General features: G+C 41.6%; 2 protein-coding genes and 1 long non-coding RNA gene across 5 annotated transcripts in view; 2 read left to right on the top strand and 1 right to left on the bottom strand.

Annotated features, from left to right (window-relative positions):
- Nucleotides 1–3,267, bottom strand: part of LOC107275057 — a 7,494-nt gene extending 4,227 nt beyond the window's left edge. Inside the window, exons 1-2 of the long non-coding RNA XR_003058184.1 lie at nucleotides 2,387–3,267; nucleotides 1,589–1,748 (exon numbers count right to left, since the gene is read on the bottom strand). This is a non-coding gene — a long non-coding RNA (uncharacterized LOC107275057). The remainder of the gene's footprint in view (nucleotides 1–1,588; nucleotides 1,749–2,386) is intronic.
- The window catches only part of LOC107275055 (homeobox protein aristaless), a 58,735-nt gene that overhangs the window by 20,685 nt on the left and 16,734 nt on the right, over nucleotides 1–21,316 (top strand). The gene's annotated exons all lie outside the window — the stretch shown is intronic.
- On the top strand, nucleotides 1,002–6,073 carry LOC107275056. Of its 3 annotated transcripts, none has more exons than XM_025080013.1 (3): nucleotides 1,002–1,647; nucleotides 5,028–5,166; nucleotides 5,657–6,073. In XM_025080013.1, exons 2-3 carry the CDS (start codon nucleotides 5,158–5,160, stop codon nucleotides 5,981–5,983), a joined length of 336 nt encoding a protein of 111 aa, XP_024935781.1. In that variant the 5' UTR covers nucleotides 1,002–1,647; nucleotides 5,028–5,157; the 3' UTR covers nucleotides 5,984–6,073. The 3 variants fall into 3 exon arrangements, with proteins under 3 accessions (XP_024935781.1, XP_015610291.1, XP_015610292.1); XM_015754805.2 differs by lacking the exon at nucleotides 1,002–1,647 and adding an exon at nucleotides 3,561–3,784; XM_015754806.2 differs by lacking the exon at nucleotides 1,002–1,647 and adding an exon at nucleotides 3,561–3,784 and having other exon boundaries at nucleotides 5,663–6,073.

Consider the following 21,316-nt stretch of genomic DNA (forward strand, 5'->3'; position numbering starts at 1 on the left):
AAAAAAAAAAAAAAAAAAAAAAAAAAAAAATAAGGCTCACCAAATGAACTTATTAAAATACAAATAGGCGTGGATGGCGAGAGGTAATGAGCTGGGCCGCGTAATATGTATTATATAGGGTGGGCCTTCATTGTTTCACAGCGCTGGCGAGTAACTTGCCGTGAAATTGGTAGGAGTTGGACTGACGCCATCGATTCTGCCTCATCATTACCTATACTGTTTGTAAGGCCCCGTTTTCAACGGAGGGCACAGCCAAGGTTGGGTATTACTGGTTGACGGGTAAAGGTGAATGTTTGTTTTAGAGCATTGTTACCGGTTAGTGATATTGTTTTTGTGAGTTCGTAGTGTTTTATAGATATTGAAAATATTTTTGTCAAGTTGGTACCAGGAAATAGTTTTTTTTTTGCCACTAGAGAATAGTGAATTTCTAGTGTTTTATGGATATTGAAAATATTTTTGTCAAGATGGTACTAGGAAATAAATTTTGGTACGCTTTGATGAATTATTGTGGGATATGGAAAGTGAGAAAGTGTGAGCTATGGCGGATTGGGTATGGAAGGTGCTAGGAAAGATATTTTTAAACGTGTAAACAGACACCATGGGAAACACCCCGGGGAATCCATAGGGTTCTTTCGTTTCGTTAAAGTCACTTATGGATATGCGCTATAACGTCACGGGGCGGCTTGTGTTTTTTTTGCCACCTGCCGCCTAATTGTTTTTGTCCGTCGAAATTTCTAACTAATTCAGGCACCCCTATGGGATCCCATGCTCTGTGCATTAATGCTGATGAATGCATCGGCTAATGAATATTTTCGAAATTTATCATCGGGTTTGTTTGAACTCACAAATTAAATGGGCAAGCGCCACCGCGGGGGTGAATAGGCGCCAAGGCTGGTCCTTGGGGGATGCTGTGTGCTTTAAAGTTCCTTGTTTGGGTCTTTAAAGATTTTTGGAGGGGAAAAAAAAAACAAAAGATCCAAGCTTCTGTGAGGTTGGCGGATTTTTGGTAGACTATCAAATTGACCTTTTCTCCGCAGATAATTTTGCCTCCTTTTTGAAAAAGGAAAACTTTTTCTAGGCGCCACGTAATTTTTCACGGATCTTCACGCAACCTCATTATATAGACATTAGTTCACAAAGTGATCCGGAACTCTTAGCAGGATACGTGGAGACGTCTCGTGTGAATATACGAGCTCCTACGACCTGGAGGCTGGCGGGAAATTTTGAAAATTACAGGTCGGCCGCTGTTTACTCTCTAGTTGGTCCTAATATCTTAGGTGGCCGTTGCCACCTGCGTCGAGTGGGAAAAACTGTCTCCTGTCATTCCAGTAAATAGAAACCGCTCCCAAATTAGGCTTGAAATAATTCTATCCTCTTTTTTTTCATTCTTAAAAACAGCAGTAAGAAATCCAGCGTGTTGAGAAGTCGTCGAGAAAATGTCTCTCCGGCTGCAGTGACAATATAATTCATCCGCCACTTATAATCTTGCATTATGAACCACTGTACCACCTAGAGATCTATTAGAGTGAAGTTGCGATCTGGAAGGATCGCGGAAACCGCAAGGGAGAAAGAAGAAAAATAAAAAAACCTGTTTCTGGATCATTTCCTGCCGTCTAAAAACCACAGGACTGAAATTTCCTGGAAGAAGTATCCAAAGATTCTCAGTATACTATTTTTTTCTATTTGATTCCCTTGTTTCACACGTATCATTAAGAAACGTTAGACTTTAGCCGAATTTCTTGGGTGGCCTGGAACATAAGATTTTTGTATGTTTAATATTATTTATAAAAAAATTACAAAACCTATAATTCTAGTTGTCCAAAACTAAATTCACGGGATACATGTGGCAATTCCATCCCTCCTCCACACTCGAATGGTTCCCAACAAAATTAAAGGAAAATTCTCGTTGAATCTGGACCGCGTCGAATTCGCGAATAGTAAGTGAAATTTACGTTGCGCGAAGGACAAATCACGCGCAACCATTTCCCATTGCTTGTTCTGTTCAATCGAGCAGAATAACGAGACTTGACAAATGGTGTTTTTTTTTCAAAGTTCTTTTCGACATTTGTTTTCTCATACCTTCCATCACTCTCCAATTCCCTCGGTTAAGTTTGACTTCCGTCGCGCGACGCCGATTCGCGTCGTAGGTAAATTAAACAAGAAAAAAGAAAACCTTCACGGTGAACATAAAAAAAAGAAATTCGAATGAATCTACGTCTTGCTCAATACCATCAATTCATTGTGCACTTATTTAACCTGGAATTGATATTAAAAAACAATAATGATTCTATGCGTTCGAGGTAATCGAATCGGACCGATTGGTGATGACGTAAAATCGAACTGTTCTGGGTGGTAATTCTGGACCCGTAGAGTTTCGAAGACTTACTGGTGGTAAGATGAGATGAGATGTTATCACGGTTGGTTTGTTTAGCTTTTAGCCTCTTAGCTCAGGTAATTGATTCTCCGTTCATCTTCAGAGTAGGATGTGGCCAGGTATGATCAATCATGGAGTTTATAGGTTAGGTTGATACACCTTGTACACTTGTGGGAGGAAAGTAGTGCGTAGTGAGAGATCTGTGTGCGTATATATTGTATATATGTATATAAATAGCTTTCGCCTTACAAATTGTCGGCCCTTGACTCTTTATGAAACGACATGGGACAATTATGCCGTGACGATATCTGTCATGTTTCTCATTAAAAAGTAGCTTAACTTTTTACGATGAGAGCCGATGGTATTTTGTCAGTGCGAGAAAGTAAAGTAAGGGTCTGCATACTCAGGCAGTGTATGTACATACTTGATATCTTGAAACTTTCACAAACACTAGACTATATTCGCTATGTCCGTATGCACCGCATATCATATGTCCGAGCATCTATTTCAATGTACTTGCAAAGAAACAGAACAGCAGGAAATGTCGTCCAGCAAAATTGGTAGCCCTGATAAAATGCACAGGAATACATGTCTATAGATACTGTGGGCGTACGCGAAAACAACCAATAATTTTCTAAGAGAACGTTTTTTAACGAGATGAGCACATTTATTTTCCTGTGTTTAACTCATCGAACACTTTTGTATAATCCGTGTGTTTTGACTGCAGCACTCCTCGTTATGACAACACTGTTATTTCGCGGTTAGAATACTCCTGCGACACGAAATGCAACGTGTAAAGAAAACCGAGGTGGAATATTAAAGAAAAGAAATTCGTTCAAACGAACAGAGTGAGAATTTCTATTAAAAAGGTATCGAAGGAAGTGGATTGCGGTTTCTCGAAGAAACCGACTGCGAAACGTCAGCACTGCTTTAGCCGGCGACGAGTGCTTAACTACGATAATCAGTGACGAGTTAAAACTGTAATAAAAATGACAATCTTTTAGGAAAAAAATAATAAAATAAAAAATAAAATAAAATAGATATCCTTAGTAAATAAATAAAATAATATCCTAATGCCAGTTAAAGAATCAAACAATATCTTGGACTCTGTATGAGGAACTTGGCTTTGACGTTAGTCGTCATTTAGTTCGCACGGCCGAGTGAAGATGGCAGATAAAAAGTTAACCAAGCTCGCGTACGAACGGCAGAGGGAGGACGTAGTTAATGGCGGTAATGGCGCACGGTTCGTGAAGCCGCACAGTCGATTGTCAAATTATCGATAATCTTGCTAAACCAACAAGAGCGAAATGGCGTGGTATATGTATAGAAAGAAAGGAAGGATCGCTCTGAGAAACCGCAGCTCAAGATTACGGAATGGCTGTGCCTGCATCTGCGCAAAATGCACTGAAGGTATGAGATATTCTGAGCGCCGTTTCTTAATTCTCAGTTCGTATATGCATATTACATGCAGCCATAAGTTTCGTAGAGTATAATATTCGGTAAACGTTCTACATAATATCAGTTGGTTGTGGTCAAAGCATTTCCTGTGTAAGATACGCATCTACTACGTGGTCCGTTGTGCGCATGCGCGCTAGTTGAAAATTATATCGCGCGGGCAATTTGAAATAATGTTTTCCTCATTTACCATCGACTCAAAGTTTATTCGCACAGAACATACATATGATTGTAGCATAAAGGAAATGCATTAATTTTCGTCAACCGTATCAAATAGGAAGTTGTAGTCCTGAGCACTTCCGCTGTGCTCGCTGTAAGAAATCCAGGATATGCACTTAGTCCAACCGGACGTGTGCCTTGTCTAATTCACATAGGTTAACAGCGCCTCTCCTCGAGGTTGTACATACACAGCATATAGACACCAGGTAAAATGCGGGCGGTAGAGAAATGTTGTGTATCCTGTCTTTTTTCTTTTTTTTTCTTCTTTTATTACGTCTCATTTTCTTTTTTTTTTTCTTCGCTCACAATATTCTCTTTCCTTTTCGTCATCCATCGGTATATCTAAGGCGTAGATTGACCAATCAAACGGCTGTTGCCACCGCACAATGGCCGCCTTAATGAGTGTTACCGAGATCCTATCAATGGTCCGATCTGATCGACGATACTCATTTCTCTTGGTTTATTTTCTTTTTGATTCACGGTAGCGTAAAATGCTTTGCTCCTTGGGATCTATTTACGATTTTCATTCCGGTTAGTAAACATGATAATAAAAAATTGCTAAATATAAGTGACAACCCCGTCTACGCTACAGAACAATGGACACGATAATGATTTAGAAAATGAATTTTTTTTTATTAAATTGATTAAAAATCAATATAGTCACCGACCAAAGTTGTTACACGATAATTGGCTAAGCCATAAGCTATACGTATACAGTGCTGTTAGAAAATATCTATAATGACGTCAGTGGTCCCGGTATAAATTACATTGTTTCCGAAATAAGTAGTAGCACCTGCTTCTGCGTCACGCGAGATGGATCCATGGATCCGCAGGAAGGATCTGTTGGATCTGTTAGGATGCTGTGTTGGGATCCCAAGTAGAAGAGTCATCGGGTGGATGATTCGGCGTAATGGGGTAGCGCCGTAGGGGGCGTGGCGCACGCTAATGACATCATCGTGACGCAATCGTTTCCTTTCAGGCCCCGTTCCACAGCCCATTCCTCACGAGAACAAGAACAACGCCGTGAAAACGAGTTCACAATGGAGGCCAAATGATTCTGCCGAAACTTAGTGAACCTTGGAGTATATAGTTGCGTAACGGGGTGCGAAATGGAACAGGTACCAGAATGGATCCATACGGAGGGTGGTTCCCTTTAAAGATTTAACTGAAGCCTCTTAATGGACCAATATCATTTTATGGGTTATCAATTATGGTTTTTTATTTTTATACGTACCTTACGTAATCGCTGTTTATTAATCGAGATTGGGTCGAGTCTTGCGCAAAGTATTGGCAATATTATTTATACACTGGTGCCATATGGTTATCATTAGATCAAATTGGTATTACACGTATAAAAGTGGAAGCCGATTAAAGTTAACGAAGGGTTGAAAATTTTATTCTCTATCTCTTTTTATATCTTGTTCCTGTTATATATATTTTTTCACATAGAAATTATTGTCACTGGTCCATCTTTGTAACTCAGCATCCAAATCTGTTTTGTGTACTTTTTAATATCGATCATTGACTTTTGCAGTGGATGCACTGTATCGATCGAGTGTATGGTCAGTATTACTGTATATGTTTAATAAATTTGATATTCTCGAAAAGAAACAGGTGTTTCGAATCAGCGAAGAGATGACCTTGTGCGCTACGATGGAGAAGTTGAACGACATCGCGGGACAAGATGAAGAAAGAAGAGTATCGCGGCACGAATTCCGGGAACGGATTGGCCCCTTAACAGGATTTTCTGATATAAATCAGTTTAACATCGTGATGCCACGTTTCACGGCGTTGCTAATGAACCATCGCACGAGAGAAGGCGATGATGATCTGCCACGGGCATCAAAAGAGTGGCACTCCGAAGAAAATCAAGGAAACAATGCGGATAAGGCCAACGTCCTCTTTAAAGATCAAGATAACAGAATTGCACGTTAAATTACTTAAAATTACCTAAAAACAATAAAACCAAGGTGTACACGGCATCAAACGCGCTACCCAACATATAAGAATGAAATAAAATTTGAAAGAAATGTCCTACTGCGTAAGTTGCCATTTTAACACGGACACATTTTATATTCCGTTTACAAGGCCCCCCTTTGAGTCCCAAAAGAGAAAGATAAGTCCCAACTGAGACCAAGTGGGCGTGGCCAGCAGCATATTTCCTTCGTCCCCCACGCTGATTGCTCGACTAAACCGACGTTCTCCACTAGCGATTGGTCGGCGCGTACTAAATGGGCGTGGTTGAAGGCGCCAGTGGGCGTTCCTAAGTTCCACTAGCTCACGAGGTTCCCGAAGTAGTGGGGGAGTAGCCGGACTACCATCCACTGAACGAACACATCGGTTCACGCAGCCGCGAGGAACACTTTGCTCGCGCAGACGTACAGTTCACAAGCCCATAGTCTCGCAGTCCCATACGTTAACCTAACGTAATCGTTTCTTTCGCCAACTTCTTTTTTCCACGTTCCTTCCATCCATACCTTTCGCTTCTTAACCCTTGTCCTCGATCCTCGTTCCTTCTCCCCTTTCTCACTGCCAATTATTCCCCTCCTGTCCCTCTTGCGCATCGCAATAACACTCGAAACCTAACCTGCTACGCATCCTCCGTCCCTCACGTATCCTTACTCGCTCTCTTACCCCGCCGCCGCGAAAAATCATCGACAAGTGTCGCTCGGTTGTGAACGCGGGTTTATCGCTAATGCCGCGTCGTTACGGAGGCATTTCCGCTTGCGGGTAAATATTGAACCAACTGTGTTATTACGAGAATACCCTAACGACGTTAGCTGGACGCTCTGGACGCCGATCGAGCAATCAGTTAACCCTTAACGACGTAGCCTGGGAGGGCCAAGTGTAATCCTGTCGACGTATAGGGGTGAGTCTTTTTTTTCCGATCGGATCCGCCCAATTCGATTTTTGTAAATAATTTAAGGCATTTCCACCGGCGCCCCCTTTCCCGTGCCCCCGAAAATTACGACACTGTCGCATTATCGCCGGCAAATGTTTTAACAACCTCAGCGAAACCGTAATTTATCGTTACCTGGTTCCGCTGGAGAACGTTGCTCCACCTTGTTCCATGTTCTAATCTATTGTTCCCATTGTCGTTCGCTTTGGGCAATATTGCCGCGCTGTTGCTTTATTGCTCTCCGCGAATGCCTGATCCGAGGTATCGCGATTTATTTAACGATAATCGATTACCTCGATGCGGACAACAAGCGGGCTAGATAGTGACACCTCGTTATCGATCGATATGCGATCGTATCTATACTAGTGGCTCGATTCACATTTTTTTACTTATAAAATTATTATAAGAATTTGTGTACGCTTTTTTTTCTACTGTGTGTATTTTATAATTAATTGGTGAAACCTGATACGATTAATTGCCCTTATCGTGTTTAATTACGTGAATGGAGTTGCGAGCTGGGTGATATCATGATAAAACACTGCGAGTGATGTGCGTGTCTTGGTACTTTGAAGCAACGTATTTTCGGGCATACATGTCTTTGATTATGGTCAATGTTAATTTAAATGTTTAATTAGGAATTTTGACTTGACTAATTAAGTTTAACTAATCGTTTTTCATGGTTTTATATATATATATACTGCCGATTGTCTATTAATTCTTAGCGTTAGTGGACCTGCTTTTTAATTGGATTTTATTTGGCTGGCCTATTTGGTCCTTCCTCCTCAGCATCCCATGCTGAACGATCAGTTAATCTGCTTCCTCTTAGAACTACCAGCCCACGGGGCTGTTTGGTTCCTTTTATTTTTCTCTAACATCCAATTTGCATATAAATAATAACGAAACGCGCGGGGTTTGAGAGTCGCGTCGGGGATGAATAGTTTATTCGCGAGGGACGATTTTAATAGGGACTTTTAATCGTGAGATGGAGCTCGGGAGTTTAATTGTCGTGATAAAAAAAAAACATAATAATGTTTAACCATAATTTATTTGACGTGACACGAAAACTAATGGGTATTATGAAAATTCGAGGATTACCGTATAAAATTGATCCGACGTTAGTAGGACTGATTTTCTAGATATCATCTGTATCTCTATCTTGGTCCATATGGCTAATAACTGGAAATCGAGTTTTCCATGTATACCCGTAAGCTCGAGTGGATGTAGGAATTGGTAAAATGGGTTAAAGTCACGTCGGTTTTTGAAAATTTTTCATCCCTCATTTCAGTGGAATCAGGATTAATCGAATTGGGCGCTTTTGATTTTGGAATGGTCTGATCAACTTTTTCACCCGGTCAAACCCATGAGGTCGACCTAGACTTCCGGTAGCCTATTTTTTGTATCATGTGCGAATAACTATCAGAATGATTCCTGGTTAAAGTGGATTAATGCAATTAATGAATGGCGAAAGGACGATAATTGCCACTATTGCTGGAAGCTTATCGGAAACTTGTCCCGAGCGACGGGAATTATCGATAGCGTGTTTCCAGTTGAGTTACATTGGCGCAAAGTCGGGCCGCCAACATTAGCTGCCCGACGGCACTCGAAAGCATAGGTACGGGACTGTTATTGGTTGAAATTGTGGGATCGAGGTAAATTACGTTGGGCACGGTGAAAAGTACGTTGCTCTTACGTAAACGTGGCTGCCTTAGATCCGCGACCGTAGGAGATTGTGTAAATAATAACACGTGGGCATAACTGTCAGTCATTGACAGGTGGGAATTTAACGTTCGATCCGATGACTGTTATTGCATTGCGGCAATCCTGGATACTTGGATCTCTCTGGTTTGTCGTGGACCGATCGATCTTTTATTTCTAATCGATTGTGAATCGATTTCTCAATATCTCTTCGTTGCGGACGGAGAATTTATTTTTACTCGTTGCGATTTATTGCAAAAAGAAAATTCGTCATTTTGCAAGATTCAGGCGGTATTTGCCTCGTTGACTTGTTATTGACTAATAAAATTGTTTTACTTGATTCCTGCTGCTTTGGTCGATACTTGGAAACTCGGCATTGTGCAATTTAGTCTACGCGATAATAATCGGAGGACGCTTTGCGTAAAGTGTGTCATACGTGGGTTTGTCGATGACAAATAGGATCGCCTGATAAGTTGGTGCGATAAGAGGCGGCAATAAGTGATAGGGAATCTTAATTTGGTATCAGCCTAATTAATACTAATAAGTGCCATTGGTAATTAGCTTGGTTAATTGGTAGAAACGATTAAAGGTACTTTTTGTATATGCGGGCGAATACCTATGGCGGCTTTACGTTGTGAAAGCAGACAGACACCTTTATAATTATTTTTGCGAAAAATATCAAGCAACGATTAAGAGTTTTCGTTATTGTAATCTCATCGATAAAATCAATCGATAAAAAGTTATGTAACCCTCTTGGATAATGGCCAATTTATTAGTAAAGTTCGATGACGAATCTTTCAATTTATCGATACTTCGATAGATAAGAAAAATTATATTGATTGATATCAATCGAGTCAACAACGGTATACGTATTTGTTTTATCTGCTCGATCTACCGATCGATCTGCAAACGTGCGCGAGAGCATGATACGAAATCAAATTGTACCATTATTTAGCTGATAAGGCTGATCGACAAAATTCTCTAAACCATCAAAGCGATACGTACGATAACGATCTGAGCAAACGTAATTTTGGATAAGATTATCAGTCAGACAGAACAAAATATTTCAGACGATCAAGTCATATTATATGTACAGGATTATTCACGAAAAACACATCGCCTGAAGTTGGTCGCAAATGGGTCGTTCCATTAATCACAGTAATGTGACGTGTAACAAAATTGAAGTCAACGTCATAATGTTATATTAACATCATAAACTTTTTCATTTGTTTAACGAGGTCGCACAGCTTCGCTTAACGGAATCGTTCATTCGCATACAACTTCAGTTGGTACCTGTGTCCCATATAACCCTGTACTTCGTATACCATATAAAAATAACATAGCTTCACTCACCACAACAACAACCTGTCAAACTGTCACTTTCCACGTGTCCATCGCCCACGTGCCTACGCATGCATCGAAAGGGGCTGAAATACGAAAAACGTTAAGGAACCTTTATAAATTTCGTAGAAGGACAATCGCCGAATTAACATTGCAAATGATTCCTGATAGTACCCTCTCTCGAGTTACAGCTGTGAAAATTCAGAGAATTGAAATATGTCCGAGATATATAATATATATCGTCATCTCACTCACACTTACGGTATATGCTTAATGGCTCACAGCAATCTCAGTCGCATGAGATTATGAGTAATGCGTGCCCTCTCCCTCTTCCGCTCCTCGATTCCCCCCTCGCTCTCTCTCTCTCTCTCTCTCTCTTTCCCAACCTCCACTCTTTACCTTTCTGGCATCCTCCCCAACCGGGTTCCTCGTCCCTCGTCCTCCCCGGATACTGATAGAGACCAGCCTGGCTGGCCGTCCCATTAGCGTAATGGCTGCAGTATAGTCTTTGCGCGCAGTTAACCCTTTCGAATGAGCGAACGCACTTCTGACACCATTTAAGAAACTGGTCTCGTACCGAATGTCCTTTAAGATGGGTATCGTCAAGAAGTCAAGGACGTGAGATGAAGAAGATGCTGGGACTGGTTTTTCTTTATCTTGGGGTGGGGGTGGGGGGGCAGGGGATGGGACCGAACTGAATTTTATTGGGACTTCATATTGTTCGATTTCTTTTTATTTTATTGATTTATTATTCTGTCATTTGTGAGTGGTTGATTCGCGTCGCTGATTGATTGGTTATTTATTGGTTCCGATCGCCTGTGCTCCGGATCCGAAGATTCTATGGGTGACTGTACCAGTGCCGTACCTACGGTATAAGTTCTGATAGGGAGGGCAGGTTTTAATAAGAGGAGGATTGAGAGCTTCTCGTACCACTGAATCCAACGGCTCGTGGGACGAGATAGCAACAATAAATAACTTGCTTCTTCTGCTGGCTAAAAGCATCCTCGAGAGGGACGCCCGCGGGCGTCGCGAGGACGTCGGAGAAACCCGGTTATATCGTGAGCAAACGTTTTTTGAAAAATTGCACAGAAAATTTGTCAAAATTAAAAAACGTGATTAGCATTTCTTGTTTATTTTATAAAGTCACAACTTTTTTTTATTCAACAAAAATATTGCACTTTGTTAACGGTACGAATTTTTCATCGGATTTCTCATAGGCGTAACGTCTATGGAATTTGCATTGTTGAGGCCAGGGGCGTAGCTAGCGGTTTGAATTTTTTGCTAGGTAAAAAAGTCTATCCTTACGATTAGTATCTCCCTGGTCTATACGACAGCCCGGTTCTCTACAAGAGTAGCGGTTTTTTTTTTTTTTTTTTTTTAAAGAAAAAAAGTGGTAAAAGGAACGAAAGTACCTTGTCGAGAGAGGAAGGAAGAGGGCTGTAAAAATTTTACAGCTTCGACGCCGCCCTGTTATTTGTGCGGGGGTGGCTGCACTGGTGTACCCTGTTTCCCTCGAAGGGTTCACTTCGGGTGGCGGCCGTAGAATGATGCCAGGATAACTACCAGCTATCGATAACCACCACTTACCGACTGCATCACTTCCGGTTACGAACTACCGTTTGTCAGTTTACGGCTCGCCACTGACTTTAGACGCACTGTGTATGCCTATATCTATACTGTGTATGTATGTATATTATATTATATAGATCTATGTACACTCTGTCATATGAGATTAGAGAACAGCCTTAGGATATCCCTTACAATTAATCAGTCTCAGGTTTTATCGACTTTTCTTACGATCCGTTACGTAGCAACGATAGCCAATCGATACGCACTCTTATCACTAGATTGTCCACGTGTCTCGCTTCGTGATAAAAAAAGAAATTTCTAAAATCCTCCATCTCCGTCAATCTCGGTCTTCGCAGGGTTCGTCAAACTTTTCCAAAAAGCGCGAATCGATTTTAATGACGTCGGCGGGTCACGTCCGTCCTTTCAAAATTCGAATTCTATTTATTAGCGGCGCGCGATTACGTGCTCGATTTCTTCTATCCACTTGTTCATCTATATGCCAACTTTTCTTTTTCCTCTTACCTGGTCCAGCTGCCTCACTTTTTGGACACCTCAAACCGTACGCTGATTGGTCACGCTCGAAATTTCGACATCTCGACGCTCTTCTTGCTTTACTATGTATATACGTATATACAGTACGTACAAACGACATACGTAAAAACTTGGCTTTAATGGAATCACGTAACGGTGTATTAATATTTCAAGCTCGCGTATAATAGATATGCACGAATTAGATGCTGTAGTATTGTATATTTTTCACTATTTTTCTATCACACGAAATACCGGCACGTGCCGATTATATTTGTTCAACTAATTATTTTTATTATTATTTTTATTGTTGTTATTATTATCATAGCCAACCACTCTCGCGTAAACGCCATTCCACTTACATTCTAGTAAGTGACAATTGCCAGCAAATAGTGGCGAACATTTTTTTTTTCATGAGAAAAAAAAAATATTTTCGCGACAGTCGTAAATGCCGAGCGACGTTAATTAATGCACGTGCGGCGGGGCCCCCTATATTCGTTGCCCATAATTTTTCATGGTATTTAGATAAGCCGATAACAATAAAGTTGCGCCTCGGCGCGGACTTTCCGTTGTAATTCACTGGTGCGCGTCTACGTGCACGAGCGAGACATAGCGAAATAGGCTAAATTGAATGGAGCGCGGTTAAGGGGGAAAAAAAGAAGGATGGAATAGAGAATACAGGACATTATCATAATTCGAAGAACATTAGTAACTCGTTAGAGATAACGAGACGCGTAGACAAAAAAAAGTATGTAGCAACCATACATGAGTGCCACGTAATCTGGCGGAAGTGGCTCAAAAAAGCATTAACGATAAAATGTTAATTTTTTGACAAAAAAAAAGTACCCTCATTTTATTTTATTCACTTTTACTTGGTTTTTTAAAATATTTATTACTTTCACGCGTGCCAATCGATTAATTACTTTGATCAAACTGTCTTTTCATCACGAGTACTACCTGCGTAACACGTGGGGGTGTTACGTGAAAGATTGGGTCTTACACATTTTTCATAATGGGCCTAAATTTCAATTTGACCATTAGTGTATTAATATAAAGAACATATATTATACAAACACACATAAATTTGTCGATCGGTGAGTTCCAGGACTTTTTCTCATGCATATTAGTGACTACCAGGACACTTGATGACTTCCAGGACGGAAATTTTTTCATGCGTAACGTATACTTCCAGGACCATAAAGCGGCACTCACACCGAATTTTCAAAAAAAAATTTTTTATACTACACACTGGGAATTATGATGAGCTTAGAAATGTTTCGTTAGGTTAGAAAACCACATCGGCTTGCCGTTATGAGTACTGCACGTCCTGGAAGTACACGTTTGACGCAATTATATATATATATATATATGTACATATAGTATACACACACGACCCTATGTAATTTATGCTCACGTGACACTATCGAACAATACGGTATAGAAATAATGCTGGAACAATGAATGTTTCTTTTTTGTATAAGACAGTGTGTATACAGCTCTGTGGATTTTCACTTTTTTATTTGCTCAGTTCGGTCTGGTCCGGTTACTCGAGGTTGACCCGAAGCGGGATCGGCACCTTTACTCGGTCGGGTCCCATTGTTCGATGAAATATCCGTAAAATGTAATCAAATTCCATGACGCATTATTAAAGCCGAGTCCATAAGTCGACGACGCGGTTGCTTCCGCGGCAAAAATCTTCGTGGGTATAATAGACACTTTTTATTTTGTCACTTTTTCGTACAACCATTCTTTTGCGTAATCCTGACCAGCGCCACCTACCACGTCGCATGGTTTCTGGGCCCAGAGGCCCCAGCTGTCCCTACGTCACTATGCGGGTTCCTCCGTTCCACGTTGTCTAACGGCGATATATAGGTGCGCTACTGACGTTTCGACTTACAGGCTTATGGATTAGACAGAGTGGATGTTATTATTATTTTACAAGTACCGGGACCCCTATTCGGCTAATTAACATTACGCACGTATTACGTATAAGGTATAATTGCGAGGTACCTCTATTGGCACGAGCATCTGCCATATTGCATATGTGTATGTATATATATATATATAAAACTCAGTTTTTTTTTTTAAGTAACGTGCGTGTCGCGGAACTGCGAAATTCGCCACGTTACTCTTCCTCGTGTTCCATGGCGGTATTCTTTCATAAAAGTTGTTCTGCTCCCACGTTATTTCACGCAAGAATTACTTTTACAGCTCGAGGGAATATTCTGTCTCGCTCACTCTCTGTCTTTGTCTCTCTTACAGTACCAGTGGGGTGCGCGCGCAACTTGCGAATAATTTCGCGAACGGGCTTTTAATGGTTAGTCGATCTGTCCGTGTCGGTTACATTGTAGGTTCGTAAAAGATTTTGATTTTTTTTCTGTTAAAGATTTTTTTTTCAAAATTTAACAATAATTGAGTTACCACGTGTTTTGACAGCTGGTACTCAGTATTGACACTGGGTTACTGGTGTACCTGTACGGGATTGTTTTTTTTTTTTAATCAAGCAGGTCCATGGGATAATTGATAGGTATCCCATGGGATACGGGAGAAATGGTAGGAACGATGGGGGAATTAAATGGGAGTTTACCGAGTGGGATTCAAAGTAGAACACGACAGGCAATTACGTAGCGAGACTGCAGCCGTTTTAACAAATGGACAGGTGTATATACCTGGACGAGGAGCTACCATCAGACAGGAGCGACATTACTTTTTGACTTTTTATAAAATCTTTCTTTTTTTCTCCGGCTTTTACTATCTTCGTGATCTTGTGGAATCATAAAAAAAATAGTCACGCGACACTCTTAGAGAAAAAGGTAATATTTCAGCGAGGTAAGAATTTTCAAATTTTTTTTCAAATTTTTTTTTTTTGGTTAGAAACATTTTTAGCAGTAATACATAATCAGAATGACCGTCTCGTAGTATGGTCTATAGGACAATCCATGGGAATGCATCTGGTGTATATTGAAAGCGCACTGTTAATTTCGCAAAGATCCATTACGAAAAGTGATACGCGCCATTGGGAGATAAATAGCCAGGAGCGTATGGGCATACGTGTATACACACGTGATCCCTGCAGCCACGGATACTCGCGTACGTTTTTTTTTGTTTTTGTAATGAGCGACCGTCGGAGAGCGAGGAAAATTAGCCCCGTGGTGGCAGGTAGTGGTTATCTTCCAGTGAGCTCCCAGTTAATGACAACCCCTGTACGGCCCTGCCCTGACTATCCCATGTATTAGCCATCTCGCCAGGCCCGTACCGCCATTTTCGTTCAGAGTCCTTTCATCCTTTGGCAAATGAGATCCCGGCGAAGAATACTTGACAAAAAGTGGTATGAACTTTGCGATTCCCCATAGACATTCAGTAACCACCATAGAATCAAGATGTAACACCGGCGAGCCTTTATGTATGTATATGACGTACCCATGGTTGGATCAGGTTAAGTTACGATCATCACATCCGTGATCTCGAATGGATAAAAACCATGGGACACGCGTGCGTCTTTGTATGTATATATTTATGGTTATAAAATTGTAATTTTTTTTTTTATAAACTGTATTCCTTATGGTGTATATACAAAGTATGTTCGCGTTGCTCCGTTCCATGGGTTTTTCGTGTCTTTTATGCATAACCGCTATTCCCGTTAATTATAACCTGGAACGCCGTCGGACCGTAGAAGAAGGTCAGGGTTCATCACTCAACCTTGCCTCCGGACAGCTGCAGCTCTTCCATTAGAGGAACGCTCGTGTATCCTGATCTTTTTTTTTTCCCCTCTCTACTATACCTGGACCCAACACACATGCCCGTATATGAGATGATTTCTGGATTCTCGCTATGGGACTCCTGGGAGAGATAAAGTTTCTTAGGGTAATTGAGTTTTAACATGCGAGGTATATTTTGCATTGATACACTTTTATATTGGTTGCCATTGCCAATGGGTACCAAGGTTGGTACAGCTGGTACCAGTTGGTGCTACTGATTTATCTTGGTGGATGCTGTATCAGAATCTGTAAGTTGTATATATATGTGATCGTATGGGATTTTTTTTCTTATGCTCTTTGTCGCTATTCGTGTCTTTGTTCCCGTCAGGTTGGTATCCTGGCGACGTGGTAACGCGATTAAAAGGAGATATAAATTTTTCTTCGACAACGGCCAAGATTCCCCCGGACGTCTTCATCGAGGACGGATGAAAAACCTGACGAGCCAGGAAGCCGGGACGGAGAGGCTACGAACGTGGCTGGAAAGCAGTTAATGGCACCTGCAACCAGGAGACACCGTGCATTAACCAGATACGTCCTCTGCGCGGGTAACAATTACCGCAAAACACGAGCACGACAGAGATTAAACCATCGGGGTGGACAGTGGTCGTGCAAGAAGGTATCTAACGTGTCGTTGCGGCTACTTCAACTCTTTAATTCATGAGCCGTACCAGTCACTCTCCAGTATACAAACACGTTGGCTGGCATGGACCAAGTCATTTCTTGCCGCCATTTTATGTCGGACCTATATGGCGCTGGAAAGAGATTCAGTCGATTCCGTGGTAGGGACCCATTTAAGGGTGGACACCTGTGCCCTAGGTACCTTTATGGACACTGGGTATATACTGATTTTAGTAAAAAAAAAAAAAAAAAAGAAAAAATAAAATATATACCAAAATTGTCGAAATTGAATCCAACGTTGACGCTAGGAGGAATTGTCAAAATTGCGTGATAGTATTTTTTTTGTGAAAAAATGTTTAGTTTTTTTTTTTTTGACAAATTTGTAGATGAAATGGGGGGACAAGGAACACGTGAGAATTTGACATGGCATACCAGGGTGGTATCGCGAATTCTGTTGAGTGGCTTAAAAGAAACGGTCGGACCTTTATTCCGAGCGCGCATTCCGCACTGGCTTCGCTCGGAGACACTGAGGGACACGGACCCACCGTGTAGTTGGGCCCTTTGCGGCCGACCTCGTTTACACGGAATTGACTCGTCGCAGGCAGATTCCAGTGGCAAAGAAGAGCCGGCAGATGCCTTTATGTTAAATGGATTAGACATAGGAATGCGCGGGATGGATTAATTGCTTCTCCTTTGGGACTTGCTTGCATACCGAGAAACGATATCAGGCCCAAAAACCAGTGGCCGAAGCTGTATTAGTCGCTGTTAATAGTTCATCGAATCGTCAAGGATGCCCAATACCCGATACATATTTTCAAGGCGTTAGAACGGGCTCTGAGAATTCACTGGATGATCCTTTAATAAGGCCCCGAAAAAAAAAAAGAAGAGAGAAGACGTGTCCTCCGGAGCACCCACGATGTCGGCACGCGCTTCGGAACCCACAGTCCTTTCTTCGATAGTATCTAAGAGGCTTTCGATGCCGGTGTAAGGTTCCTTTGGGGGGCCCTATTTGTAAGTGGCGACATTCGCCAGGACGGATAACGTCGGATCGGACGGCCCTAACCATATACCACGCATATAAGGCCCCCGCGTTATAAATTCACATGAATCCCGCCGCCTTTTACGTTGCCTTTACCGTCAGCCTTCGACTACCGAGGTGTGACTTTACGTGACTCAGTGTGAAAATGTTGGGCCTTATCCTTCTCCCCCTCTCTCTCTCTCCTCCGTTCATCCTTCCTCCACTCTTTTTTTCTCTCTGTATATAGCCACTCTTAAGATCGACTCGTTCGATGTACTAAAAATATTCTCGCATCATCAGATTGTAACACACGAGTCTCTCTCACTCTCTCTCTGCGTAGTGAAAATTAATTCGTCCCATCATGCCGGAGTCACCATAACCAATGCTAATGGCAGACGGGACGTCGCTCGGAGTGGCTGAAAATAATGAACAGAATTATAAGGAAGGACGTACTGAATAAGGAGTGGATAAAAAAAAAATATATATATATATATACAAGGAATTACGAAGAGCTAACCAAAGTGGGACTGTATCGTCGTCCGAAGTGCTCCAAAGGGACTCGGATTAATCGGAACAAGGCAAGCACATTACCTGTATCCCCGATAGCACGTGGCGCCACCATAGCCACCATGAAACTCCAAGAACCCGACACCGTACAGTCAGCGGCGTGCGGCATCCTCTTCCTGAAGGAGACGGTAGTGGTAGTAGTAGTAGAAGAAGTAGAAGAGAACGGGGGACCCACCTTCGAATCTGTGACGGGTTAATCCTCTCAACTTCCTGGAACCTGGACAGGACGGACCCAGTGGGCCCGGCGTTGGGTCGAAGAATAAATGAGACTGCGCATGCGCGGTGCGACTCGTTTTCGGAATCGTTGAAGAATCCGGGTCAGGTTGATACCTTGGAGAGAGAGAGAGACAGAGCCATAACCTTTTATACTCGAATTGGGACTTACGTACTTTCTTTTGTATTCTTTATTTTTTTCTTTTTTCTTTTTTTTCCTGTGAACGTGTAATTCATATCGAGTATGATTCTCGGTGAAGATTTCATTCGCTTCTTGCGAATTCGGGTCGGCGTTATTTAAAATGGGCATCAGGCCCTGCTTTTTCTTTTTATGACCAATTAGATCGATATAGTCCCTGCATAGGTATACGTGCGTGTATCTGGATATCTTTGGACAAAGGACATCCTGCGTGCGTCATATTGTAGTTTCACTGGACGGTTGTTAAACAAGCATGGCTACTTGGTTTAATTGTATCCCACGTAGACTCAGAGATTACCTGGGTTACTTTATCTCTTGGGTCATCTTCTTGGATTTCTAATGTATTTACGTACCAGCGGCGGTACGCTACGACTTTTCCAATTGCCACCTCTTTGATTCCTTCGAAATTTCTAATTGTCACCTCGCTTGCTGAATACGGGATGAATCGTTTTTATGGATGTCGACTGGTGGTTTTTTTTTTTTTCTTTCTTACACGGTTTCGCTGTGCATAATTGTTCGAAGCGTTTCTTGTAATTTATAAAATTATAATGCACTAGTGATTGTATGATAATGGAGATCCGGGAAATGTCAGATGGCGCTGTTCACGGCTCTGCGGTAAATTTCCGAACTACGTATACGTACCTACTGACTGTCTTCTACTTCACGGCAGGATTCAACTAATAGTCTTTAATCGTGACCCCCCACAATTTCAGTTCCTTTCCGCGAGCGAGACCAGCCGTGCGAGTTGTGACATCGGGTTAAGATAAGTGTAGTTACGGAAATTGAATAATAATTGCAGTACTGCTGCGGGGCCTTACGGGGACCCCTCTTACCCCTGCCCCGTGGCTCTAATAACCCCTACGGTTAAAACCCTTGTAGACTATCTGAGATCTTTTTAATTAGAATTCCGTTGAAGGCGTAAAACAATGGGACCGTTGCGCAACTTGGTAAACTAGATTCTTAAAGTGAGTCAGTCCCAACTTCTTCGGGCCCCATTTCTTTCCCTTCATCTTTATATGCATGAATGTAAGTAATGGGTGACAAAATGATAAATATGACCGAGCAATCAGCTCTCTTTGACATAAATGATGAATATCATTTTTATGTAATTCTTTGCATCCTCAGGGGGCCTTACCTTAAAGACCCATGCTCGAGCTTCAACGTAGGGCCCAGTTTGCTCGATTTTTCCTTCATTGATGGTGCTTCGCGTGTATCGACAATTATGTAAAATATAACTGGGGATATTTGCCTCCCGGTGAACCTCATCCTTCCAGCTCGTCCTTATTTTTTTTATATTATTTTTACCTCACAAGGCCCAAATTTCTCCTGGACACTTCCGTCCTGGTTCCCATCACTGATACATATGCACATACCGTCGTGCACATTGGCACAGTGTGAGCATCCCGTAATTTTTCTCTTGCATAACAGCGCCTCGTGGGCTAATGCGATTAAAAAGGCAAAACAATTACGATCAATTATTAACAATTACAAAGAATGGAAAAAACGTAATTGCCCCTCGTAAATCAAGCGACGCGCCATGTTCAGAGTCAACTCTTCGGCTATTCAATATCCATCTTGCGTGTTGCACTTTGGGTCTGACCGAAAAAAAAAAGTAAAGCAATGGTGAATATTTTGGGCCTTACCATAAGACCCAGTCCATGACCTTCGCTCTTCTTGTTCTCGATTAAATTGATGTATCGCTGACTAACGAGTTCACTTGGTAGATCGACGTGATCCTATGTCAATTTCTTTTATCGATCATTTAAGATCTTTCCTGGATCACGGTTTTGGGCGTTCGTACTGTCTCACGGTAGGAAAATTTAATTTTTTACTGGTACTGTACCTACTCTCATGAATTTAATACACGTATACACGACTGCGTAGCCGGGTACGCTCGCGATGTAATTTAGTAATTAATAGTGACATTGTGGGTAATTACCTGCCGTAGATAATTGTAATTGTACTTAAGGCCCAGGCTAGCGCTTCGTACAAAAAGCTACTATATACCGCCACGGCAGCGAGCTGCTGGTCGTTCTTGGAATCCTGGCAAGGACGACTTCAGGAAACCGGCAAAAGTTGACTGGACCAGTTGCACGGATTTTTGTCACTAAATCGTAACCGCGACCATCTCGTGAGTTACCTGTTGAAATTAAAAAGAATTTTAGAAAACTTTTCGTACAATGAATTTTTCTATAATTCAAATTGTTAATAATTGCTGTAGCGTTTATATGAGAACTGCGCTCGAAATCACAATTAATCGCGGAATATCACATGGAGCGACAAAATCGAGTATCCAGAATCACCGATTTTACCGCAGAAGCAAATTGCGTTAGCTGCGCGCGCATTGCGAACCCAGCGCATGAAATACGAATTGGAAAAAATAACGGGTGGGAAAAAAAACCTTGAAAAAGAAAAACAGAGTCACAATACAATTATTTCGTCACTATGAATATCGATAGATCGAAGATCGATTTGCGAAAAAAAAAAATATGAACTACCAGTTTACGATCATCGATCGTCATTAACTAAGAAAATGAAGTATTCTTTGAAAAAAAAAAAATGCTCGTCTTTATTTCACTCTGTGTATAAAAAGACTGTAATAGGCGTTGCACGTGGTAACGACGCCGACGCCAAATGATTTATCGGGCAACCCGGTTGCGTTTCAGGATCTGTTAATGATCGTTTACAGATCGCTATCACCTATATCGCTACGTTGCGTACTTACGGGCCACGGGCTATATCGCTGGTTACCCACATGCATATATACATACATTGTACGTAATTACTGCTCGGATCATTGGGAATCCATATTGCCGGCAGGCAATTTATGATTGGATTTATCAAAGGCCAGTTGACCGATAGA

This window comes from Cephus cinctus, unplaced genomic scaffold, assembly GCF_000341935.2.
Source record: "Cephus cinctus unplaced genomic scaffold, Ccin1 Ccin1_scaffold0123, whole genome shotgun sequence".
Taxonomy (NCBI): Eukaryota; Metazoa; Arthropoda; class Insecta; order Hymenoptera; family Cephidae; genus Cephus; species Cephus cinctus.